Source organism: Geotrypetes seraphini, chromosome 9, assembly GCF_902459505.1.
Source record: "Geotrypetes seraphini chromosome 9, aGeoSer1.1, whole genome shotgun sequence".
NCBI classification, from domain to species: Eukaryota; Metazoa; Chordata; class Amphibia; order Gymnophiona; family Dermophiidae; genus Geotrypetes; species Geotrypetes seraphini.
In genome coordinates, this window is record NC_047092.1 from 187,474,995 (window position 1) to 187,502,978 (window position 27,984).

The 27,984-nt window shown below is 41.8% G+C and overlaps 2 protein-coding genes across 4 annotated transcripts in view; one reads left to right on the forward strand and one right to left on the reverse strand.

Annotated features, from left to right (window-relative positions):
- PSMD1 (proteasome 26S subunit, non-ATPase 1) overlaps positions 1–27,984 on the reverse strand; it is a 182,112-nt gene that overhangs the window by 81,588 nt on the left and 72,540 nt on the right. The gene's annotated exons all lie outside the window — the stretch shown is intronic.
- HTR2B (5-hydroxytryptamine receptor 2B) lies at positions 850–27,971 on the forward strand. 3 transcript variants are annotated; one of them, XM_033958254.1, is made up of 4 exons: positions 850–1,233; positions 2,026–2,605; positions 16,628–16,828; positions 26,372–27,971. In XM_033958254.1, the coding sequence occupies exons 2-4, from the start codon at positions 2,320–2,322 to the stop codon at positions 27,262–27,264; spliced, it is 1,380 nt and encodes a 459-aa protein (XP_033814145.1). In that variant the 5' UTR covers positions 850–1,233; positions 2,026–2,319; the 3' UTR covers positions 27,265–27,971. The 3 variants fall into 3 exon arrangements, with proteins under 3 accessions (XP_033814145.1, XP_033814146.1, XP_033814147.1); XM_033958255.1 differs by having other exon boundaries at positions 16,697–16,828; XM_033958256.1 differs by lacking the exon at positions 2,026–2,605.

The window sequence follows — 27,984 nt, forward strand, 5'->3', positions numbered from 1 at the left end:
GCTGTAAATAAACCCTCCAATGGTATTTTAGCAGCACAATAATTTGCTGTTCCTAAGAGGAGCCAAACAGGGCCAAACAGGGCCAAGCACTTTAGCTCCCCAGAATAAGACTGAGCTGTGTAACAAAAAAAAAAAAAATCAAGGTACAGAAAGCCATTTGACATTTCTTAACATTTGCTTCAGGCCTCCAAGCTCACGTTTCCCTCTGGCCACATTATATACACAGGGAAGTTGCTCCATACTCCAAGGATCAGCCAGCTAACCTACAAAGAAACCTGAAACTCCTCTCTGTTTAACTGATCTAGTCATTTTATTTATTGCTACAAAGAAGAGAGCGGGAAGAGACAGAGACCTGGATTTTAGCCACGTTCTAGGGCTAAAACAGATGTCCTGCAAAGACTCATGCCCCTCGCTCATTTCGGATCTAAGTGTCCTGAACTTCATTCTGTTCTTGAAAAATGTTCAGATTCTTAGCTTACCTTTCCAAATGACTCTCAAGGTGACTTGCAGTTTCTCTGTAAGAATTTAGGTACTGTAATCCGTTCCCCAAAGGGCTTTTAGAGCAGAAGTGGGCATATGAGAATATGAAAGGTAAAGTAGATTACCCACATTCACAAGGAGCATCAGTGAAGGGAGAAAGCTACTACCTTTCCAAAGAGAATAGCATACGGTTCTACTCTGGAAGTACACCACAGACCCAGAGATGCCTGGGAGGGAGTCTGTACTGGAAGTCTTTAGCAGCAAAGGATACCAAAGGAAATAACCTTGCTGGCTTGCCTCCAGCTCTAAGACACCCATTTGTTTCCTTGTGCTGGATGCACTGGAATGAGTCAGTGTGTGAGGAAGGAGAACAGCATTAAGTTCGGCAGCTCAGCGCACAGCGATTACACAGTGCAAAGACTGAGAATTCATGCAGTCACACAGGGACAACAGGGACGGACTGCTTACAGAGAGAAAGAGTATTATAAAAAGCTGGCAATTAACCTCTTATGGCTAGAAGTAAAAAGATGGAAAAAAAATATCTTATGATCTTTCTGTAGACACTCAAACACAGGACAGCATGAAGAAACCATTAAAAGCAGTCGGCTTAGAAAAATGTTGCTCTTGAAGCCTGAATCGTGATGGAAGAGAGAGTAAAACTTCTCCTCTGACTACGTAAGCCCAATGTCCTTCTCTTCTCCCTCACACAGAAAACTCCTGGGCTTGAGTGGAATCTACTGACATATTACCAAGGTAAGGTATTTTGTTATATAGCTGATCTCACACTCAGGGGGATGAGATTTCTGTAGTTACAAAGTGGGGTAATGGAAGGTTAAGTGATTTGTCAAGAGTCAGAAAGAAGCTGCAGTGGGAACTGGACCCAGTTCCCCTGGTTCTCAGGCCATACTTCGATAGACACTGCCTACAGGGCTGGTCTTTGACCTGGGGGCTGCCGCGTGAGCTGGGCACGATGGCAATTCTTATGTTCTTAGGGCTAAGGTGTCAAAGAAGATACATTTTCTTTAATAAGCAGGGCTTCACAAATTCATCTAAGGATTTCATCAGCTTAAGCAGCCGCTCATCCAAATACCATCTGGGGCAGCTCCCAGTTTCAGGACCTTTATGTGGCAAGTCCCTCCAAATTTGCATTTAGAGCATCCCTTACAAAACTTTAGAACTGGTCTCAAAACCTTTCTCCGATTGATCTCCAGGGCGTGGGGAGATTCATGACACCTGCTTTACAGATACTTTCTCTTAATCTGCCCTGTTTTTTGATGTAGGTCTGTTCCTCTTAATCATGTAAATCTTCTGAAAAGTTTCCTCTAAAGCAGTTTTAAGAAAAGTGAGGTCCTAGAGGTACAACCATTTCCAATGAAATCTGAATGTCAAATAGTATTCCAGCTCAGGAATACTGAAGACACCATTGTTTTACGTATTTATAGGGGAAGGGGAGAGAATGAGTGCAGATGGTGTTCCCGCACTGAAAAACAGACCTTCACTTTCTTAAATCTAAATGTTATGCAATAAGCCTATTTCCATTTGTAGAGAGAAGCCACTAGGCAAAGAAAGCAAGATACCATACCAGGGACTTCCCAAGCTGTCGGATTTCATCGGCAAATCCCTCTGAAAGCCGACTCCTCCTCAGAGAACGACTGAGGGACTCCTGCAGCCAGAGTGCCTTGATGGGTAAGGACTGTAGAGCGTCAGAGAGAGCCACAGTACTATAGCAAGGAAATACCTGTGCATTTGGAAAAGCCAATGATCTGTTTACCTACTGACCATGCTAGTGGGCAGTATTTGGAATTACAGAGCAACCAAGAGAAGTGAAAAGACCTCACTATGTCTCAGCAAGGCAATTTGTCAGAATCGGTCATACAGAGAACCACAATGCCAGGTCACTTGTCCACAGCTAATGAGCCCAACATGACTGAGAAAAAATGGGCAGCACTGCTGATTCTGATGGTGATAATTCCCACCATTGGGGGCAACATCCTCGTTATCCTGGCAGTATCCCTAGAGAAAAAGCTACAGAACGCTACCAACTACTTCTTGATGTCACTGGCAGTGGCCGACCTTCTGGTGGGACTTTTCGTGATGCCCATTGCACTCCTCACCATCCTCTTCAGTAAGTAATAGCCTGCACCTGACTTTACTCTTATAATCTGAGGCTTCCAACTCACAGCATTTTCCTGTTTTTGTGAAATAAAGTTTCCTTTAACACAATCACTTTCAAAAATCTTCTTGGGTTGTAGGAGGCCTGAACGACCACAACCCAAAGGAGAACCAAGACATTTGATAGTATAATGGCTGTTGCCCAAGTGATCAAACAGTCCCCAACACAGCAAAAGCCTTGTACTCCAGAAACAATAGCCACATGGTTTATGATTTAAATGTATTTAATATATTGCTCTTCCTTAGACAATAGCAGAGCGGTTTAAAATAATAATAAATTGACAGAATAAAACCACACAAGACTAATAGGAAATGACAGGAGAGCGAGAGAACAAAAAAAGAAAAAAAAAAGATTTTTTTTTTTTATAACACAGTTTGTGGCTCTTCAAAGATTCGGAACCATCCAGCTCCACAGAAAAGTCTATTTTGTGCAATGCTGGATGATTTTTCGCATGGATTCTCAAAGGATAGGATGTCCTGTTTTTATGATCCAATCAAATTGGAATATTTGGATCTTTTGAAAGCCTATGAATTTAGCATGCGCGTTTGTTCTGGAGAACAATTCAAGGGTTAGCCTATCCACTTAGGATGGCAAACTTCAAGGGCAACAGCATAGAATTGGCATAGCAGTGAACTGCCTTTGAGTGTCTTTACGAGCTCAAGGCCTCCTGCTCCCTTCTCTTCTGACAGGAAGTGGGACCAGGAGGCCAGGAGTATGCACATACTGTTCAAAGGCCTAGCACCGCACCAATTGGAGGTAGGAGAAGAAGGGACCCCTTTGTTAGGTGGGGGAGGGAAGAGATGCTGGATAACTGTCAGGGAGGGGGGTGGTCGTGAGCAGGAGCACAGTTGAAGGGCTCGCCAAGGGTGTCAGATACACTTGGTCAGTTGTGTCCTGCCAAAACATTTCCGCTGAAACCTCATTCTTCTTTGATGGTCATTGCAGATGTCATACAAACACGTATGTTCACAATGAAAAGAATTTTCTCCTAAAAATCTGCTGTCACCTTATCCCCATTTCTCAACCCAGCAACTGTAGATCTAGAGAACCTTGAGCAGTTTTTAGTTTAGGAGAAAAAAATGAGGATCTTTTATAGAACTCGCAACTATATAATTAGAAACCATAAACTTCCAAAACCTGGCAGGCAATCGGATCAACTGTGCCTTATTATTCAGAAGTACAAGACGTGACCCCCAGACCATCAGGTCCCACTGTTAAAGATTCCGTCAGAATCATGAGAGTCAATAACTATCTCACTCGGTCAATTAGTCCGCTGCTCCTGGTTCAGCCCGCTAGGCAGCTTTCTGTCACTGTGGCCTTTAATCTTCCAGTCCAGCTGCCCAGACTAAAATACTTTCCTTTGAAAGCAGAAAGCTGCATTTTGGCAGCAAATGTGTCTACTTAGCAGCAGCCCAGGAACATGTTGGAATTTTTTTAATGAAATAAAACTTTATAAATAAAAAGACTGCAGATGAAGACCAACACTAAAACCAAAATTATACAAATGGTAGGTGACCTGCCTACATAATCTAGGATGGAAAGAACATAATATAAAAGTGAAAACTGTGAGGGGAAGGGGGTTTCCAGGTCTCTATAACAGAGAGACAGACCTACAGCAGACATTTCCTTTTATCCACCACCAGTGCAGATTCGAATCAATTCACCCATTCACTTTGGTGAATCAATTCGTATCGATCACAGATTCAGTGAACTACCTACCCCATCCCCGACTCCCACCCACCCCAGTGGGATCTCTCATATCTCCAGGCCTCCTAAAGCAGCAGCAGTGGTGGTTAGTCAGAGGCAGCACTCTGAACGGGCTGCTCGCAGCCTGCCATGTCATCAGTGACGTCATTGATGACGTGGAAAAGGGAAGCCCTGGCAGGGCAGGGCAGGCCACAATCAGCCTGTTCACAGCGTTGCCGCTGCATTGGGAGACACAGAAGTATGTCAGGTCTCAAGGTGGAAGTGTTGGGGGGGTACTGCTGCATAGGGGGATGGGAGGAAGGGATGGAAAACTACTGCATAAGGAGATGGGAGGGAGGAATGAATGGAAAGCTGCTGCACAGGGGAGATGGATGGGAGGAGGAGGAAAGATGCTACACATGGGGCGAGAGAGGAAGAATTGTTGGGGTGGAGGAGGGGAAGGGAACGAGTGTGTGGCGCAGTGGTTAAAGCTACAGTCTCAGCACCCTGAGGTTGTGGGTTCAAACCCATGCTGCTCCTTATGACCCTGGGCAAATCACTTAATCCCCCATTGCCTCAAATGCCATCCGGACAGACGGGGGAAAAATGCTTGAGTGCCTGAACAAATTCATGTAAACCATTCTGAGTGTCCTGGGGAGAACAGGATAGAAAATAAATAAAATGAAACAAAGAGGTAGAAAGGGGTGAAGTGAGGGGAGGTGGGGAGAAGATAGAGGGAGAAATGTTGGACACAGGGTAGAGGAGAGAGAAAGAAATGTTGCATATGATAATGGAGGGGAGGTTTGGCAGGGGGAGAGAGAGAGGGTAGACAGTGGGAAAGAAACAAATGTTGGATATGGCAGTGGACGTTAGAAAAAAATAATTTTATTTTCTATTTTGTGATTACAATATGTCAGATTTGAAATGTGTGGCCTGCCAGAGCGTGAGCCAGGACTATTTTATTTATTTTGTTTACATCACAACCTCGGCGTGGAGTTGGAGTGAGCAAAGGGGTGTGGGATGGGTGAAAAGGTGAAAATAAACCTGCTAGGATGTTTAAAAAAACACACAAACAAAACAAAAAACAAACCCACTCCATTAGGTGGGAAAAGTGAATCGAATCAAAAAAAAAAAATAAAAAGATTCAATAGGCTGAATCAAATTGAAAAAAAATTTCCTTGAACTGGGCAGCACTAGTGCAGAGACTACCAAGCAACCTCTGGTAAGCAAGGGTAAAGTATTTCAAGAATTTTTATTGGCCACCAATAGTAATATATTCCACATTGAGCAAGAATGTAAAAGAAGCAAAGTGTACATAGACGGTGGTGGCTCCTCTTACTAAACACATTTCCAAACCAATACATTTCCTTCTGTTGCTTCTCAATAGAAACCCATTCTTCACCTTCTCGGCATCCATCAGTGGACCTATCTCCTATTTTCCCTGTCCGGTCCACTGAAGAATAATCCTTTTACTTTAACAAATGAATTTCAAGATGTTTAGATCCAAAACTGCTGATTTTGTTCATTTCCAAACAGCTCTCAGAAACGTTCCCAGCAGCTAAGGAGTGAAAAGGAAAGAGATGCTGCTCAAGTGGGAATTTTACAAGAAAGAGAGAGCTACAGAGCTGCCAGCAGACAGGAGGGACCTGAGAGCAGTGACAGGGACATGTCCATCACCTGAGATCTCGGCCTGTTGCACCGACTTTAGCCATATCAACTCCTGGTAAACCAATACTAACAGTGCTGGTGAATATTAAAGCACTCTGCTGGCACATTAACCAAGGGGAGACTCTGAACACACTCAGGACCTCCACAGAAACTCTTCTTTCATGAGTCAAAAACTAAAAGTCACTCTTTCTCATTATTATCTCCATATGAAGTTGTTCTTAAATGCTACCACAGAGGTTTTGTGACAGCTATAGCCTGACCATATGTTTTTAGCTAGAAGAGCTTGATAAAATAAAGAGTTAAAATCGGCTTCTCTTTGTCCTTGAGCTATGTGAAATCAAAGGAAGCAACGCTTCTAAGATGCTACATGGGTGCAAAGCAGCAGAACTGGCAGCAAAGAACATATATGGATTGCAACTTGGCCCCAGAACATCCCTACACATAGAGAACAGGTCTTCCTGCACCGTGTGCACTTTTACATTATCTTAAACAGCTGATAAAGGCCAATGCAATTTAACAAATAAGAAACCTAGAAATAATCATCATCTAATGTTGCAAAAATTTGAGACTTATTCAATACAAATTATTTTTAATTGTAAACCACTGTGATTTTAATTTGAAAGGTGGACTATCACATTTTAATGCATATAAATAAGATTTTAAGGATTTTTGAAAGAAACTTCTAATGAGACTGTGGTCTAACTGCTATTGGTAACATTAGATGCCTGATACGAGAAAGACAAAATGATTGTGTTCTTTATATTGTATCTTGGGATTCAGAAAGTAAAGATTGAAATAATGTCTAGATCAGTGGTTCCCAAACCCTGTCCTGGGGGACCCCCAGCCTGTCGGGTTTTCAAGATATCCCTAATGAATATGCATGAGAGAGATTTGCATACCTGTTGCTTCCATTATATGCAAATCTCTCTCATGCATATTCATTAGGGATATCTTGAAAACCCGACTGGCTGGGGGTCCCCCAGGACAGGGTTTGGGAATCACTGGTCTAGATGAACAGTCATCAATTCTGCCTTGAAGAATTATTCAAATTTTTATTGAAATTACCCCTGGCCTTTATCACACTAGATTCTGAAACATGACGGCAGATAAAGGCCAAATGGCCCATCTACTCTGCCCATCCACAGTAATCTCTTTCTCTCTCTGAGAGATCCCACTTGCCTATCCCAGGCCCTCTTGAATTCAGACACAATCTCTGGGAGACTTTTCCACGTATCTACCACCCTTTTCATAAAAAAGTATTTCCTCAGATTACTCTGGAGCCTGTCACCTCTTAACTTCATCGGACCTATGCCCTCTCATTGCAGAGTTTCCTTTCAAATGAAAGAGACTCAACTCATGCACATTTAAAATCCAAAACTCATGAGCAAATGGAGAGATTTATGTGGCAGCCTATCATGCCGTGCCTTCTGCCTTTCAGGTCCCCAAAATTCCTACCCTAGAGAAAACAAAGTTCAGTATCCTGCAAGAGTGCACAAGGGAAGCCCTGCTCGTCATCATAGTCTTTTAGTATCCGCACAGCTCCAGGCTCTTGGGCTTGCTGGAGATGAGCCATACAAACTGTGTCTGCAACAGAGGACAGGCACTTTTACATAAGAAGCCACTGTATGTGCTTGAAAGACTAACATAACAAGTCCAGAGACACAGTTGCAGGTCTGAGCATCCACCCCAGAAATCACTGTTTTCACCAACTCTCATTCTCCTAACTTAGTTTTCCATCACAAAGCCGTGAAGTCCAGAGTCCCTGCTAAGTTCTCGGATCCCATTTCACTGGCACATGATTCCAGTACTTGGCACAAGTTTTTAAACTCAAACCTTCTATACTTCCCTTTCTTAAACTGGAAGGAGGATTAGCACAGCCAATTTCTAAACAATCCTGAGGTAAATCACAAAGATTCATTTTGCTGCCAGACTTTTTTTTCTGCTGAATCAAAAGTGGAAAAACAAAGCGGGAGAAAAGGAAAATAAAAATTCTGCTCATAGAAATATTCATTGCATGGGAACTGCTAACAGATTCTTAGCACGCTTGATATAAAAACAGAATGAACTACATTACACAACATTGAGGATTTAAAAGGATAAGAGAACAGTTGCTTATCTGAACAATACTGGCCCAAAACAATAAAACTGGTTCTTTTTTTTTTTCCTTATTTTATTGAAAAATTTCCAAACAACTGGAGAACAATACGTTGCAATACATATATACAAACTGCCCTTTGCTATCAGAATACAAACAAAGATCTCCCACCCTCCCATCCAGGTACATCTAATGTGAAGGACAGCAATATCCCAACTGCTCAAGAAAACAAGTCGAAAGAAATGTCCATTCCAACCATCCCAGGCAGATAAAGGCCAAATGGCCCATCCACAGCAACCATTATCTCTTCCTCTCTCCATATCTTTGTCCCATCTTTATCTTACCCTGTTTTACTTTTTTTTTTATTATTACTCTTTTTTTAAACTCCAATTTTAACAATTGTAAACCATCCAGATATTTGTCCAGTATATCAAACTGTAAATAAACTTGGAAACTTAGATCCCACATGCCTGTCCCAGGCTTTCTTGAATTCAGACACCGTCTCTGTTTCCACCACCTCTTCCAGGCATCGACCACCCTTTCTGTAAAAGAGGATTTCCTTCGATCACCTCTTAACTTCATCCTTAGCCCTCTCATTCCAGAGCTTCCTTTCAAATAAGAGACTCGACTCATGCGCATTTACCTCACGTAGGTATTTAAACGTCTCTATCGTATCTCCCCTCTCCCGCCTTTCTTCCATAGTATACAGACTGAGATCTTTAAGTCTGTCTCCATACGCCTTGTGATGAAGACCAGGCATCATTTTAGTAGCCTTCCTCTGGACCGACTCCATCCTTTTTATATCTTTTTGAAGCTGCAGCCACCAGAATTGTAGACAATATTCTAAATGTATTTTTATTTATTTAATTTTTTCTATACCATTCTCCCAGGGGAGCTCAGAAAGGTTTACATGCATTTATTCAGGTACTCAAGCAGTTTCTCACAATCTATCTAATGTACCTGGGCCAATGGGGGATTAAATGACTTGCCCAGGGCCACAAGGAGCAGCATGGGTTTGAACCCACAACTTCAGGGTGCTGAGGCTGCACCACCAAAGTTTTATACAGGGGTATCAATATCTCCTTTTTCCTATTGGCCATACCTTTCCCTATGAACCCTAGCATCCTTCTAGCTTTCGCCGTCACCTTTTCAACCTGTTTGGCCACCTTAAGATCATCACATACAATCATACCCAAGTCATGCACATAAGTTCTTCACCCCCTAAACTGTACAGTTCCTTCGGGGTTTTGCAGCCCAAATGTATGACCTTGCATTTCTTAGCATTAAAATTAAGCTGCCAAATTTCATACCATTCTTCAAGCTTCACCAGGTCTTTTTTCATGTTATTCACCCCATCCTGGGTATCTACTCTATTGCAGATTTTGGTACCATCTGCAAAGAGGCAAATCTTACCCAACAGCCTTTCAGCAATATCATTTATAAACATGTTAAAAGAACAGGCCCAAGAACAGAACCTTGAGGCACACCACTGGTAATATCCCTTTCCTCAGAGCGATCTCCACTGAACACTACCCTCTGTCGCCTTCCACTAACAAGTTTTCAGGACTGCTTCTACCATTGCAGTAGCAAAGGGAAGAAGCTAGAGACAAGGTGCGGGTAGAAGAGGGAGAGAGGAAGATAGAATATCAGACCTGCAGGCAGGAGCAGACTTCAGGTGGTTCCTAGAATTGGGCAGCCTTGGGCATTTTGCCAAGCTTGCTATACCCCTGATGCCTACCATTCTAGAGCTGAGAACAAGGCAGAAGATAGGTGGAAGGACCCCACTACTGAACAGCAAAGAATAGCACTCAGGATCCATCAATAAGGTTGCTTAAGGGTGAGCAGGGCAGGAGTGATGTGGAGTTCCATGTGGGGATCTTGGCCCTGGATGCAGCAGGACAGGAATGAGGGGGATCTCAGTGCAACAGGGCAGGAGTGAAGTGCACAGGCAAAGCTGGGTGTAAGAATTCTCAATATGGGAGTACGGTAACTACAATTGCCAATATTAATCTCAGAGACTTACCCGAGCTAATCGTTAACACCTTCCGATTTTCCTTCGACTTGATTACTAATGAAACTAATAGGAAAATATTCAAAAGGGAGATGATTTCTGCTGCACTGACTATCCATTCAGGAATCTGACTTATTCACAGATCTACAGCAAATAACTAAAGTTAAGGATTGTTTCTATCTGATGTAATAGCAACACAATGGAAAAGAGAGCTGTATCCAGGCCCTGTACAGATAAAATTTCAAATTCAACTACATGGCACCTTGCAGCAAGTCAGACAGTTCTAGCTACTCCTAACAGACACAATGGCTGCTACACTTCCTTGTCTTTTATTATTTTAGTTATTTATATCCTACCTATTAAGTGTGTAAGTGGTTTACATTCAGGTACTCAATCATTGTCCCTCTGTTTTGGTGGGCTCACAATCTATCTAATGTACCTGGGGCAATGGAGGATTGAGTGACCTGTATGGGGCTTGAACCCACAACCTCAGGGTGCTGAGGCTGTAGCTCTAACATCTAACCACTAGGCCACTCCTTATATAATACCACACAAGATAATGACATTTCAGGGCCATTTGTCTCTCCCAGTCTTGCCAGTTGCCCTCTCTCAGCAATCTATCTTACAAATATAGATTGCTCCTAATCCCTCAATGTAGCTCCTGCTAGCTCTCTTCAATTATATCGAAGTTAGCTTAGCAGGGTTTAAAAAAAGGTTTTGTTACTTTCATAAAAGAGAAGTCCATAGACCATTATTAAGATGGCTTGAGGAAATCCACTGCTTATTCCTAGGATAAGCAATAAGCAGCATAAAATCAGTTTTACTCCTTGGGACCTGGGTTGGCTACTGGATACTGAGCTTGGTGGACCTTCGATCTGTCCCAGTATGGCAATTCTTATGTTCTTACGTTCTTAATATATTTATCTACCTGTTGCCACTCTTTCATGCTGGTTGACCCTACATCCTTGGAAGCATAGTATTTTATTATCACTGCTTTTACTTTGCTGTTTAGAACTAACAACATTGCTTTAGGGCTTTCCCTACCGGCTCTACGCACGTGTGAGAGTCACTCTCACAGCGATCAATTGGATGGAAGAGACATGGATTATGATGAACCTCTGCATGAATCATTTGCATGCAAGATTTTTAGTGCATCAATAGCTCTTTTAGAATCAGCCAAAAATCAGACTGGAGCAGACCCATGCGGACTTACTGATCCTGTTTAGTGCATCTAGCCCTCAGTTCTGAAGCTGACCTTTGCTGGATTACAGTAAATTTACATAGGAAAAGAATCAACATTTTGCAAATGTTGCATTCCCACTATTTCAAGAGTTCCTTTCAGGCTCTGTGATCCAAATTCTCTGGATTAAGGCAAAGATTAGTCCAACAATCCTAAACTGCTAGTACACTTCTCCCTCCATATTCGCTGTGATAGGGGATTAACAGAACCACAAATACTGAAAAACCACGAATAACTTTTTATATGTTATTTGCTGTTTTCTATTAAAAACTATTGTGAATATGGTGAAACTGCGAATAACATGGTGGGAGACCTCGCCTGTTTCTGAAGGAGAGGCAAAACATGGTGAACAAAATGCTGGGAATCACCGATTTTCTCTGTAAACACTTGGAATCAGCGATTGCTCTATGCAAGCTGATGTAATTTAGGGGGAGGAGCCAGCAAGCTAAAAACTGTGAATAATCGAAACCGCGAACACGGAGGGAGAAGTGTATATGCTTTGCTTTGTTCAGTACAAAGCTCTTCATCATTTGCTTTCCAATGAAATGAAGAGAAAGTCCAAGAGCTTGAGTGACCAAGCGATCCCCAACAGGAAAATACTAAAGGCTGCACACATGCTCTTCAGAGATGTTTTGAAATGTCATTTGCCGGAATGAAAACTGAGCAAAACCTCCTAATCATTCGATTTTAGTTAAGAGCTGAACTCCAGACCTGATGAAACAGCATTATCAAGCCTACAGAAATGGACAAATACTAAGAACCAGATGTGTCCTTAACAAGAAATGTTACACCCTCTTCATAACAACTGGAATGTTGCACACTTTCTAATAGGCCTTGTGTTCTGGCCAAGATGAGGACTCTATTCTTCAAGCACCGACAGCATGGAATCATACTAGACTCGTCAATCACTCGAATCGGGCCCCCAGGGCCGGCGTTGTTTAAAATTTCACTTATTCCAGAGAATGGTTTCATTTAGCACAGCCATGAAAGTCAGCAAGAAGAGTTGCACCGCTTCATAGCTTGGCAGAGACTAAAAAAATAAACTCTCTTTACTTCTCCGACATGCATAAAAGTATACAACTATATGCATCCTGTTTGACTGAAGTAGTCCCAAAATTAAAAAGTTAGTCCAAGAAAGAGGTTTCGCCTACAGGTTACCTGCTGACCTTCAGTTCTACTTGTCCAACTCTAGTCCATTAGAAACGAATGTCATCAGCCTGACAGGAGGAGCCAGGGTCCTCAACACAGTAAATGCTCCAGCATCCTAGGGTGCAACAGGGTGGGGAAAGGGGCTGGCTCCCTCTGAAACCTTAGCACTGTTGAAATTAATGATCCAGTCTCCAAGTATGGAGACATCAACCAGGACAACGTTTCTCTATAACCAGCTTCTCTTGTTTATCATGAAAGCTCATTCAGACCGCTGGTAGGGAGAGGAAAAGTGAACCTGGAACCACCTACTTCCCCTCTCTACTGAATAGGAATCACCTTGAAGTCAGACCAACAGGACGTGATTCTAATTTAACATTCAATTCCACTGCTTGGGTGGTAAAACTCTTGAACATAGCTAATCCTATTGCACTTAGGAAAAAAAACATCAAGCAAGCAAAAGGTACAAAGAGAGGCGGAAGACTTTGCTCAAAACGTGGTATTCTTTGTTATATCATACAAGTTGCTCTAGAAAGAAAGGATCAAGTACTAGCACAGCCCAAACAGATTAGAATCCTGGGCCAGACACATATGACATGTTGGGCACCAAGACTTTTCAAATTAATACTCTCCCAATGTTATCTTGGCAACTTCTAGCCCATTTTTTGTGCCTTAGAAGTGTCAGTCTATGCAGTTTTTATAGTCTCATAATGTTCCCTGGAATGGGATAAAAGCTCTTTCATGGCTCAAATGTCACCATTTAATGAAGCTTTTCTGCAGACTCAGTAGATATGAAGGTTTAAGAAAGCCTCACAAAAAAAGGTGCTGCACAAGAAATTCCAAGACTGTTGCATAAGTCTCTGTACCTTATTACTGCAAGGCTTATTGCAGCTTTTCGGCTTACCTTCCTTGTCTTAAACAATATCAAGCAGTCACCTCACTCTTCCCACATACAGCCATAAACACAATAACAACCCCAAAGAAAAAGAAGATGAAAGAAATGAGACACACAAGAAACAAAAAATGAGTCAGATGAACATTTTCAATGGAATTCTTTCCATGTTATATATTCCTTGTCTGTTTCAGCCAGGCCCTAAAGCTTGTGTTTCTTATAGCACAGAAAAGGAGGGATGGAGGGTGTGCACGTTGGACCAAGGAAGGGAGAGAGAAGGGCATGAATTTGGGATGAAGGATAGAGCGTTTTGGGTCACGGGAGATGCACGAACATGGGACAAAGGCTGGAAGGAGGGAGGGGGGATGCTGAGGAAATAGAAAGGGAGAATTGTTGGGCATGGGAGTGTGAGTAAGAGGGAACGAGAGATGGTGCACATGGAGAATGGAAGAGGAGAATTTTGGGGCATAGGGAGTGAAAGAAGTGAGGTACAGATGCATGGGGAAGAGAAAGATGAGAGGGAGAACAGCAGAATGTAGTGGAGGACAAACATGCACTCCTCTCTTCAGGAAGGAAAGCACTTCAGAAGGTTCCTTCCAGGCAACCCTGAAAACAGGCTAGAGCTGCAACCTGCACCTTCACAGAACCAGAAGTCTTTTTTGAGCACCACCCGCAGGAAAGCCAAAATGTGAACCAAAGAAGAATGAAATGGAGCAAGATCTCACTCTCAGCAACCAGGCCTCAAACTCTCTAAATTCTTTCATAAGCTACAGAGATCAACTTTTTTGTAAATGATCTCTTCCAAGTCTCAGGCAATTCCTTCCAAAGGTCATCCAGCAGAATCTAACCTGTGGTGGAAGCTCACACTCTATATAGGGCTTCTAGGATGAGACAACTACCTCTTGCATCAGACCCTTCAGTGCTGGCAGTTCCTCTTGCTGAAACAGATGAACTGGAGATATTTATACAAGTTCTAAGCACTTCCAATTTCTCTGAATTTTCATATATTTCTTTGTGTGAATATGGTCTAAACCTAGGTAAACTATTCAGATCAATGTATTTGTTTAATCACTATCACAAGCAGGAATTTTTTTAGCATGAAAAATTTATTATTTTTTTTAATGCATCTTTCAAAATGTATTCCTAAATAAAAAACAACATTTCAAAAACTTGCTATAGTGATAATCCTTTTCAGTTTACCACTGCAAATAGCAAACATACAGTATCTTAAACTAAATGATCTTCATATTACCAAAAACCAAAAGCTTGTTAAGACGATAAATTTATTTATGAAAAGTTTGGGAAGGTTTCATTCTCGTTCACACTGCTGACTCATGAAATATTTGGAGGATCCTTGCCAGGGAATATGCAGTTCAGAGAAAGAGAAAAATCACCAAGGATCTTTGCATTCTGCAGAAGCTACATCTGCTATATCTGCTGCACTCTCTCCACATCACTTGATTAAGGGGTAGAATGGCTCCCATATGAGGAAAGGTTAAAAAGGATAGGGCTCTTCAGCATGGAAAAGAGAAGGCTGCAGGAAGATCAAGCAAAAGGACACACCATGAAGTTAATAAGTAGGATATATACGAGGGTCATTTCATAAATAATGCACACTATTTTTTTTAATTTACATGTTTTATTTTTTCCCCCAAGTATTTCTTTACAATCCTTCAATATAGACTCCCTGCTTTGCAATGACCGAGTCTGGGAAGCTTCATAATCCATCCAAGACACCGTTTTTGTTCAGTTGCCGAATGGCTTGGGAACCGGTGGAAAAAAAGCTCTTCCAGAGATGCAAAACAATGTCCATGCATAGGTTGCTTCAACTTTGGAAAAAGGTCGAAGTCTGGTGGACTCATGTCTAGGCTGTAGAGAGTATGAGGTAACATCTCCCAGCCGTATTTGTGTAGTTTTTCAATGATGACATTCCTTATGTGCGGGCGAGCGTTTTTGTGAAGAATGAGTGGCCCAGCCAAGAGCAACTGAGGTCAGGTTTTATGCATTTTTCTGTGCATTTTTTGCAAAAAGTCAAAATAATACACTGCTGTGACACTTCTTTCACATGGAACTTTGTCTGTAATGATGAAGCCTTCATGATCGTAAGCAAAAATCATCATTTGTTTGACTTTTGATTGAGCTCGTCAAAACTTTTTTGGCCGTGGGGAAGATGGAGCTCTCCACTCGTCATTGAAAAACTACACAAATACGGTTGGGAGGTGTTATCTCATGCTCCCTACAGTCCAGACATGAGTCAACCAGACTTCGACCTTTTTCCAAAGTTGAAACAACCTATGACTGAACATCATTTTGTATCTCTGGAAGAGCTTTTTTCCGCCAGTACCCGAGCCATTTGGCAACTGAACAAAAACGGTATCTTGGATGTAATTATGAAGCTTCCCGGACGTCGAGACTCGGTCATTGCAAAGCAGGGAGACTATATTGAAGGACTGTAAAGAAATACTTGGAAAAAAAACCCCATGTAAATTAAAAAATATAGTGTGCATTATTTATGAAATGACCCTCGTAAAACAGATCAGGGAAAATATTTTCTCTCTTAATGCAGTGTTAAGCTCTGGAACTCACTGCCATAAAACGTTGTGAAAGTAGTCAATGTAGCTGGGGTTAAAAAAGGCTTGGACCAATTTCTGGAAGAAAAGTCCATAAAATGTTATTGGGTAGGCTTGGGGAAGTTACTGCTTTTCCATGGGGGTCTTGCTCCTTTCTGCCAGGTACTTGTGAACCTGGATCAGAAACAGGATACTGGGCTAGATGGACCTATGGTCCGACCCAGTATGGCAATCTTGTTCTCTGCTAGTTGGGGAGAATAACCCAATTTTCTGGATTGGTCTAGCAGGATGATAGTTGCATTCATTGTGATGTTCTAGCTTAATTAGGAAATGGCATTTTGAAATGAAGAAAACCAACACCTTATTTAGTCACACAATAGCAAGACAGTAAATCCCTAATTAATTATTTGCAACACGGTTGGCAAGATAGAGACAAAAGTTGCAATTCAGAATGATTTGCTTGGTTGGTTTTAAATATAGACTATCTTAGGAGAGCTATGAGAGATGCCACAGCCTTCCTGACAACTTACTATAATCAAATGTAAGAACCTTTAAGTGATGACCTGACATTTGAGCAGTGCTTTCTCCAAACGCAAGGGAAGAGGAGCTGGAAAGGCAACAGAAGAACCCTACGAATAACTTCCCATTTTGTTTTCTCTCTTTCAGACAGTGTGTGGCCTCTTCCCAATTGTCTCTGCTCTATCTGGTTATTTCTTGACATCCTCTTTTCTACAGCTTCCATCATGCACCTTTGTGCAATTTCCTTGGATCGCTACATTGCCATAAAGAAACCAATCCAAGCCAGTCAATTCAACTCCAGAGCCAAAACCATCATCAAAATTGCTATAGTATGGCTCATCTCAATAGGTAAGTTAAATTAGGGAATAACTTCCCAAATTCCTTGTGCTCCATCTTTATGTGCTTGCACTGTGGCTGATGTGTACAAGCACTTAACGAGAGTTGATTCTTGATTCAAATGCTGCTTATTTTTGTAGTGATTTAATGTATTCTGATTATATACAATTACAGAGCGATAACTATTGGGCAGTGGAAAGGCTGAACTTATGTTTAACTAAGATGAAAGTGACTCCAGGCTAACAAGGATGGGGTGCTACTGGACAAGGATTTTCCCTAGCTCTGCCATTTCCCATCTCACTCCTTTCCCCGACTATTTATTTCTATCTATTGCTCGTTACATTTCTATCCCTGAGCTCTCATCTCCTTTTTGACCTCTTCCACATGGATCTCCCTCCCTCTCTCCACTCATCAGGCTGTATCTCCCTGTATCTTTCTCTCCATCCTCCAGCATCTTCTTATCCCACCTCTCTTCCTCCTGCCCTCCCATGGGTTCATCTCTCCCCATGGCCCAACATTTTGCTCCTTTTTTCCTGTTGTTCTTCTTCTTCCCTCCCCCTTGATGTTGAACAATGTAATGGAGGGAAACAACAGAAGCTGCATCTCTCTCTCCTTTCCACCCCCAGACCTAACATTTCTCCCATCCCCAGGTTAACCATCTCTCCCTTTCTCATTCCAACTACCCTCCCCTCCCATCCCATCCTATATCTCTATCTCTGTACCACCCTCAGGTCCACAACCTTTCCTTTTTCTTCCTAACAATCTTTTTCCCATGTCCTCCATATCACCCCACATCTAACTTCTCTCCCTTCAGACTATTACCCACCATCTCTCTCTCCCCTCTGTTTCTTCCCCTTCACTTCCTGCCACACCCAGTCTTGCACATCTCTACTTAAAAAAAGTAACAACTGGTCCAGGGGCTTCCTCATCTCGGCATGTCCTCCCCTTCTATCTGTGCCAGCCCAACTTTGCCCACACCTTTGGTCTGGTTGACAAATCCATTTTTGCAGCAGATGACTGCAAGCCTTGAAAGCAATTCTGAAGCGCCGCCCATGGCTCCCCTCCCCATTTTCCTTCTGCTGCAGTCTGTCCCCAGTGAGACAACTTCTAGTTTCCACCTGGGCAGACCATGGCACAAGGAAAGTAGAGGGGAGGATAGGGTGAACACATGCCAGTCCACAGGGGGGCTCCCCCCCCAATGCCAGCCCCTTATACTAGAGAATGAATGACATGGGGACAAATTTGTCCCCATCCCCACAGGAACTCAATTTCTCCATCCTGCTCCTGTGAGTTTTGTCACTGTCCTTGTCCCATTCCTGTAAGCTCTGCCTTAACTGCACAAGCCTCGAACACTTATGATTTTAAGGTGTAAACAATTTTTTTATTTTCAATAAGAATACACAAACAACACAATACAATCCACACTGGACCGAGTACAAATAAGCCCAGAGCAAAACAACAGTCCCAAGCCCCCAGCCCCCCCACACCCCAGATACATAAACCATGTTGCAGTGGACCTGGACTCTGATAGCCCACTGCAGCAGAATAAATTCCCCACTCAAAGAAGAAAGGAGACCCATAGAACCCCCCAAAAAAGGGGAAAAAGGAAAAAAAATACATTTATGATTTTAAAGTGTTTGAAGGTTGTGCAGTTGAGGACAGAGCTTGCAGGAATGGGACAGGGACTAGACAGGATAATGAGTTCCCACAGGGATGGGGAAAAATTTGCCCCCATGTCATTCTCTACTATATACAATATCAACTGGCTCACCTTTATCCTCACAGAAATATGGTAGTTTGATGAGGCAAGATTTCTCTCGAATAAATCCATTTTGGCTTTGTCTCATTAATCCATGCTTATATATATGTGCTCTGCAATTTTGTTCTTTTTTTTTTTTTAAATTTGAACTTTAGCAGAAAATTCTGTGGAATATAGTTACAGTAGAGTCCAACCAACCATCCACCCACCCAAACTCATCTTCCCTCCTGCCCTCCTCAACATCCAAAGAATGTAAACCTATTAGAAACATGATGGCAGATAAAGGCCAAATGGCCCATCCAGTCTGTCCCTACATAACAAACAAAGCAAGTTGGTCACAGACAGAGCAGTAGAACTAGGGAGCAGCACTACAGGTCATTGAAATAAGTTTTGGCTAAAACCCATCTGCTAGTGTTCACAGAACACCATTTTGCAAGGATTGCCATTGTTTCTTAAAGGCCTCAAGATAACTGTGCCGACTAGCAGACAATTTGCCACAGTTTAGAGGTCAGGCATAACAGCCGTTATCCACGTTTTGCTACAGAACCTTAAATGAGAGTCTGGTAAATCAGGGGGCTGCCACTGCAGTAAAAACACTTTAAGAAATCTGAGAAAATCCCACAACAAGATGTCCAGAATGTCTGAATAATAGGGCATGACCACCACATGTGAAAATATGTACTATGCCAGGGGTCTCAAAGTCCCTCCTTGAGGGCCGCAATCCAGTTGTGTTTTCAGGATTTCCCCAATGAATATGCATGAGATCTATATGCATGCACTGCTTTCAATGCATATTCATTGGGGAAATCCTGAAAACCTGACTGGATTGCGGCCCTCAAGGAGGGACTTTGAGATCCCTGTTTAACTATGCTGTCCGCACTTTCTCCAGCAAAGCGGAGATTTATTGACATCAAATAGAGCTAGGTGGACTGGATAAAGATACCACCAAAAGAGAACATTAAGCCCTTGTTCTATCAAGTTAGAGGATATAGATAGCTGTAATTTTTTTCTTTATAATAGGCTCTATCATTTTGCCTGCCTGCCTATTATCAGAAATTTCACTGGTTGCCGATTGAGGCCAGAGTCTTGTTTAAATTGACATGCATTTGTTACAAATCCATTTTCGGCATGTCACCAGGGTACCTTGTTCCTCATTTTTCTTTGAACCATTCTAATAAGCCTACACATAGAGTTCATTTGTTTACATACCCTTCCTTAAATTATGTCGTTATAAGAGGTTTCTTGAGAGAATCCTCTCTTTTCAGACTGCTAAAAATAGAATGTTTGGTTTGGAAAAACCATGCTATGAGCTTCTTCTTATTTCTATTTTAGAAAATTATTAAAGACACAACTATTTGATAAGTTTATATCCTAATGCACTCTTTGCTTTTAAAATAATTATGTATTTCTTATATTCTACAATTTGATGTATTTCTATTATGAATTGTATTTTTTGCTGCATGTTCAGCTCTATTTGTTGTGAACCACCTAGAACCATTTCCGGTCTGGCGGTATATAAGAATAAATTATTATTATGAAGTCAGACTCATTGGTCTATAATCTTCTGAATCACCTCTGAAACCTCTTTCAAAAATTGGCATTTTATTGGCCACCCTCAAGTCTTCTAGTACCATGCTGGATTTAAAGATAAATTACAAATAACTAACAAGTTCATTTTTCAATTCTATCAGTACTCTGGTATATATACCATCCGATCCAGGTGATTTGCTACTCTTCAGTTAGTCAAATTGCCCCATTACATTTTCCAGTGTTATAGAGATTTGTTTCAGTTTTTCTGATTCATCAGCACTGAATACCATTTTTGGTACTATATCTCCCCCACATCTTCTTTGGTAAAGAATGAAGCAAAGAATTCATTTAATCTCTCAGCTATGGCTTTGTCTTTTACCCCTCAATCATCTAGCAGTCCAACTGATTCTTTTCCTAGCTTCTTGCTTCTAATATACCTAAAAAAGTTTTTACTATGTGTTTTTGCCTCTAATGCAATCTTATTTTCTTGGTCTCTCTGCGCATTTGACTAGCCATTTTTTATGCTGTTTCCTCCTATTTTCAGTTGGATCTGTCTTCTATTCTCAAGATTTTCTTTTAGTTCTAATAGCTTCCTTCACCTTATTCATTAACCACACCGGCTGCCATTTGGTCTTCCTTCTTCCTTTTTTACTACATGGAATATATCTGGTCTGGGCTTCCAGAATGGAATTTTTGAACATCATCCATGCTTGATATAAATTTTTGACTTTTGTAGCTACTCTTCTAAGTTTATTTTACCATTTTCCTCATGTTATCATAATCTCCTTTTTTAAAGTTAAATTATATTGTATTGTATTTCCTTTGTGTACTTACTCCAGAGATTATATCAAATCTGATCATGTTATGATCACTGTTATCAAGTAGCCCCAGCACCATTAAATACTATACCAAATCATGCACTCCACTAAGGACTAGGTCTAGAATTGCTTCACCACTTGTCAGTTTCTGAACCATCTGCTCCATAAAGCAGTCCTTGATCTCATCAATGAATTTTACTTCCCTAGCATGATCTGATATTACATTTACTCAGTCAATATCGGAGTAATAATAACTTTATTTTTATATTATACCGCAATACCACAAACAGTTCAGAGCAGTTTACAGAGGAAGACTGTATACAGATAGCGATATTACAAAAAGCTTAATCAAGTTAATCAAATTTGTCTGGAAGTATTTTAGAAATACATCAAGGCAGAAGTGGGGTCAGAGAAACTTATGAGAGATAAGGTTGCTGCCCTGAGGACGGGAACATAAGCTTTCTCTGTTTGCAGATGAAATTCATTTATATGTCCGAGATCTATGTAGTTCTTTCCCAGTGCTTATGGAGGTGTTTCAGGTCTCAGGATTTACCATCAATATGGCCAAGTCTGAATTCTTGGGGGTCTATATACTGCAGGGGTGTCCAATGTCGGTCCTCGAGGGCCGCAGTCCAGTCGGGTTTTCAGGATTTCCCCAATGAATATGCATGAGATCTATTTGCATGCACTGCTTTCAATGCATATTCATTGGGGAAATCCTGAAAACCCGACTGGACTGCGGTCCTCGAGGACCGACATTGGACACCCCTGATATACTGGATGAAGTTGAGCAGTGGTTGGTAGATGCCTTTCCATTTTAGAGAGCACGGGAATGTATTAGGTATTTGGGCATACAACTTTCGAGGGATTTGTCTCGGTTGTATGAGCATAACTATGCTCAGATTGTGCGACTAGTTAGAGCAGACTTACAGCAATGGTGGGGATTATGGCTCTCCTGGTGGGGACACATTGCTGCGATTAAAATGAATATCTTACCGCGGTTGTTATTTCTATTCCAAACTCTTCCCATTGCGGTTCCCCGGGGGGGTGCTGAAGGCTTTACATATGGAGTTTCAGCCGTTTATTTGGCAGTGTAAACCCCCACGGATAGGGCACAAGTGCTTTGGGCAGCCTGGGAGGAGGGTGGTAGAGCTGTCCCAAACCTACACTAGTACTATCTGGCTGCGCAGCTTCGCTTAGTATTAGACTGGGTCATAGCAGAGTTGAAGCTGGGAGTCCAAATTGAACAAAGCTATGTACCGCCTTGTTTGTTGAAGCATTGGATGTGGGCCTCCTATTCAGATGTAGAACGGTTGCAGGGAGTGTCTAATCATTTTTTGGACATTTAGTGCACACTTGGGGGAAACTGCATAATAGTGATCAGCGCTGCAGGGGGATGTCTACTTTAGCACCTATTCGGGGTGAACCGCAGTTCTTGGTAGGGCAGGCATGGGGAGCTTTTCATAAGTGGGAGGAGAGGGGATATTTTACTTTTCGGGATGTGCTTAGAGGTGGGACAATTCCTACTTTTGATGAGTTGGCGACTAGAGATGAGGGGTTTAAGGATGATTTTTTTGGTTATATGCAGTTACGCCATTTTATGATTTCAGTAGGGTGGGGGAGGGGGCAATTTCAGGAAGTGGAACACTTGGAAAATCTCTGGGGTTTGCTGAGAAGGGTGCCTCATCCTATTTCAGTTATCTATCAATATTTGCGAGGACAAATTGGGAGTCTGACTTACAGTTGAGGTTTACGACTGATGACTGGCTCAGGATTTTTGCGGAGATACAGAAGGCATCCCATTGCATTTTAGTCCAGGAAAATGCTAATAAAATTTTAACAAGATGGTATTTGACGCCAGAGCGGGTGCACCTCATGTATCCTCAGGTTCTTAATGTATGCTGGAGGTGTGGGGTGAGTCCAGGATCATTTTATCATATATGGTGGGATTGACCGATACTTAAGGTCTTTTGGCTTTCGGTGACGACAGTTCTGACTCAATGGGTACAGGACCCAGTTCAGATCTTGCCCCAAGCCTATTTGTTAGGTATCCATAATCAGAGGATCTGGCCCTGGCAGACTAAACTGGTGCGTATGGGACTTGCAGGTGCTAAGAGTCTTATTGCACAGTATTGGAAACGCTCCGTTGCTCCTACTAAGGAGGAATGGCTACTTAAGTGCTGCAAGTTGGCCCAGATGGAATGTATGCATCTGATGCTCCCGCTCCCTGACGCAGCCAATAGCAAAACGCTGGTTACCACCGTCAGGAGGAGGAAGGCACTTTGGACGCTTCACACAGCTCTGCAGAAGCACACAGCAGTTTGAAATTTCCCGGTGCAGCTTGTAAAAGATAAGTAGCTGTAACCTTTTTAGAAGTCATTGTTCATGATTGGAACATGCAATGCTGAGCTGTGCACTCATTTAAGCCTGTGTCTAACAACTTTAATATAAAGATTGAGAGCATAAATAGCACTCATAAGGAGGTTTTTTTTTACAATCCAATGAGGTGTTTACCCTATCTAGTCTTTCAGCAAGATTCCATCTGAGGCCTTTTTCCTCCTTGTATAGAGTACATAGCCGAAGGTACTTGACAAAGTTTTTTGACTACATAAGAATTGAAAGAATAGTTTCGGTATATATATTATGTGATTGAATAGAACCTACTCTCCTGCAGTTTTTGATAGGAAAGAACCCCACTATTTACCCTTCTCCATTCTGAATACTGACCATTTAAATCTACTCTCTGTTTTCTGTCTTTCAACCAGTTCTTAATCCATAATAGGACATTACTTTTTATCCTGTGACTTTCTAATTTCCTCAGAAGTCTTTCATGAGGTACTTTGTCAAATGCCTTTTGAAAATCCAAATACACAATATCAACCATGTTCATTCACCCCTTCAAAGAAATGCAGTAGATTGGGGAGGCAAGATTTCCCTTGACTAAATCCTTGCTTTTATAGTATATATGCTCTGTAATTTTGTTCTTTATAATAGTCTCTACCAGCACCGTCAGACTCACCAGTATATAATCTCCCGGATCACCTCTGGAACCCTTTTTAAAACTCACACAACTACAGAATCCTGACTGACACTAGGGAAAATACAGACTGTTCAATAAGTTAAAGATTACTCCACAAATATAGCCTCTATGAGAAGCAGGCAAGGGGGAAGGCTCTGATAAAAAAAAGCCTTGTAGAATTAAAAAAGAAACACTTGGGAAATACTTTACATGTGGGAGAAAGTTCTGTTTAGCTCTAAGTAACTTCTTGGTCTAAAAGTTCTAAGAGATAAGCACAGCATGACACAAACATGGTGATAGTGGCATTATGTTGTAGGGATGATTTACTGAAGCAGAGCTACGGAGTCTTCCGAAGATCAAGGGAAAAATGGATAGTGCAAAATCCAGGCAGTTATCCTTCAGGAAGACAAGAATCCTAAGCATTAAGCAAAAGCAGAGCCACTCAGCAAGAAGAAAATGAATGTTCTCAAGTTGCTTTGTCCAAAGCCCAAACCTAAATTCAAGAGAAAACTTGTGGCAACACGTGAAGACTGGTGATCTCAAGTCAAAATGAAATAGATTGAACTATTCTGTAAAGTTGTAGACATTTGTCCAATGTTAGGTACAATTGACTCGTGTTCGACTCTTAGTGATTTGATGAATTACAGATCATTTTTGTGCTAGTCCAGTAAGGTCCTCCAACGTCACCCCCTTGATTGTTTTCAACTTGTCCAGCCATCTGATTTCAGGTCACACTTTTTACCTGGTTCCTATACATGACTCTTATTTCCACATTTTGACTTTCCACACCCTGTAACCTTTCCACACTCTGTAATCAAGATTGTTTTCTTATTCTTAATTACTTTTTGAAAATTTCTAGAACTGTTCTTCCACACTGAGTGTAGTGTACGTTGCATAGATCTGTGAAATAAACAATTTCAATGTATTTTGAATTAATGACTAGAGAGAAGAATGTGAAAAAATAGGTGTTAAGATTTTTACAAAGCACTGTACATAAATATGGAAGAAACTAAGTTTAAAAGTTTAAAACTCCAATTATACAGTTTACAAGATAGTTCAAGGAGAAGTGATCTTGGGATGATTTATTATCAAAATCTTTGAGGGGCCCAGGCATCTGAAACTTTGGGGGGATGGGTTTACAAGGCTGAAAGTTCACTGACGTGTGCCAACCCTGCTTTCAAGCCCATAGAATACTTATGTTAACAAAAATATTTTGACACATCAACCTCGCAGACATGGCGAAGACTCATGGAAAGGCTGAGGATAAAAGAGACTGAACGGAGGAATGACAGATATTGAATGCATTGTGCATACTGCACAAACGAGGATCTGGCTATCTGTGCCTTGCATTTTGCCCATCAATTCCCATACTCCAGAGCTCTTAGGGGGGGGGGGAGACACTGCAGCACCATTAAATATTGCAACCAGTATGATCATTTATTCAGGACAGTGGAAAATCAAAGAGATGAGACCACAAACAGGGTTCATAGACAATTGCGCGCAAGACAATCGCGCGCGGACAAAATTGTGCAGACAACTGGGCGCGAGACAACTGAGCGCAAGACAAATGAGCGGAAGACAACTGAGCGTTAAGACAAGTGAGCGCAAAGACAACCGAGCGTGAGACATTTGAGCGCAAGACAATTGAGCGGAACTTATTTACCGAAATGTGCACGAGCGGGACAACTGAGCGCAAGACAACTGAGCGCAAGACAACTGAGCGCCTTTACGCTGAATTGTCTTGGCGCTTAGTTGTCTTGCGCTGAATTGTCTTAGCGCTGATTTGTCTGCGCGCGATTGTCTTGCGCGTTTTTGACCTGTCACCCACAAACAGAGATCCTGCAAACAAGCAAGTTTCTACAGCTGGCAACTAGAACATATCCTTAGCAGAAAAACTGGGCAGACTGGATGGGCCTATAGGTCCTTTAACTGTTACTAATTCTAGGTTACTGTTGGTTTTTTTTATTTATTTATACAGGTAGCAGCAGCAACCTGACTAGGACTCAGACTATTCCCTTCACTTTGTCCATTTCAGTGGCTGCTGCAGTGAAGGACAAGAAATGCTATGATGCAATACTTGGTTTGACTCTAATAGTCTCAGTTACGCCCAAGTCTGGTCCTCAAGATCTACTGGCAGGCCAGGTTTTCAGGATATCCACAATGAATATGCATGAGAGAGATTTGCAAACCAAGAAGGCAGTGCAGGCAAATCTCTCTCATGCATATTCATTGTGGATATCCTGAAAACCTTGCCTGCCAGTAGATCTCGAGGACCAGACTTGGGTAGCCCTGCGCTAGAGTATACAGTATTTCAAAAAAGTGTTTCACTAGGGGAGTGCAATATATTTCAAATGATATGAGTAGAACTTAACAACAGGTTAGAACTAATGGCAATGACTGATCTTGCTTTTTGCTCTGCTCCTGCCTAGGAATCGCTATTCCAATTCCTATCCAAGGCATCAAGGATGAATCTAACATATTTGAGAACAACAACAAGACATGTGTCGTGAGGCCTGAGAGGTTTAAAGATTTCATCACATATGGATCTTTGACGGCCTTTTTCATCCCCTTTGGGATCATGGTTGTAATTTATTTCTTAACTATTCAGACACTGCGCAAGAAGGCCTATCTCATAAAGAATAAACCACCTCAACGCTTGAACTGGTCCACTGTGTCCACTGTTTTCCAGCGAGATATGACACCCTGCTCATCACCAGAGAAGGTGGCCATGTTGGATGGCTCCAGGAAGGAAAAAGTTCTGGTCAGCTCGCATGAAGATTTGCCAATCCGCAGACTGTCTACTTTTGGGAAGAAGTCCATGCAAACAATCACTAATGAGCAAAGGGCCTCCAAGGTCTTGGGGATTGTTTTTTTCCTGTTTGTGCTAATGTGGTGCCCGTTCTTCATCACCAACGTTGCCTCTGTACTGTGCGAGTCTTGTGACAAGAGTGTGATCCAGATGCTGATGGAGATATTTGTTTGGGTGGGTTATGTGTCCTCTGGGGTGAACCCTTTGGTATACACTCTCTTCAATAAGACTTTCAGGGAAGCATTCAGCCGGTATATCACCTGCAACTATAGGGCCATAAAACCGGTGAGGGCCTTCTGTAGGTGCTCCAGCAAAATCTCCTTCAGGAACTCCATGGCAGAGAATTCTAAACTGATTATGAAGCATGGAATGAGGAACGGGATTAGCCCAGTCATGTACCAGAGCCCTCTGAGGCTCCGTAACTCACAAATCCAGTCGTCTGTAATTTTACTAGACACGTTACTGCTCACAGAAAACGAGGCTGATAAAACAGAACAGGTCAGTTATGTATAAACAAGGGAAAATTGGGTTTACAAAAACGGACAACATTCACAATGCATAGAAGATTTAAGTGATCCACTACAATATAAGTTCTTTAATTATTTATATATATATATATATATAAAGAAAACAAAGTTACAGAATTTATCTTCATCTCTTCAGTGCTCTGAAGCCAGAATCTCTAAGTTCCCTAATTTGAACACAAAATGTGCCTAATCCAGATGGGGGGGGGCATTTGCAGTTGTAAATAAATCTGAACATACTGTACTTTCTTAACAGAAGGGCTCCAATAAAAGAACCTAAGACAACTCTCTCGTCTATTTCTCATCTGGTTTTCATCATTCTTGGCCAAAACATAGCAAGATCACCACTGATCTGCTGCAAGGGTTTCCTCTAAAAAATATTCACATCCAATTTGTGTGTGGGGGGGGGGGGGTTGTGTAAATTTATACACTCAGTTTAGTACATACACGGCAAAACATGCACATGAAAAATCATCAGGCACCAGAAGTAGGTACATTGGCCTGAACATGCAGACTTTTATTGTAGGAACTGCTGGGCACAAAACAGGTTGAGGATAAAGGATGAGAATGCTAATCTGCATGTGCCATTGCATACGCTAGACGCAGACATGGACACTGTTTCTCAGGTACACACAAGACAATATGTCAAAGTATATGACAGCGGATGAAGAGCAGCATTATCCAGCTAGTCCGCCCAGAAAGATGGCCA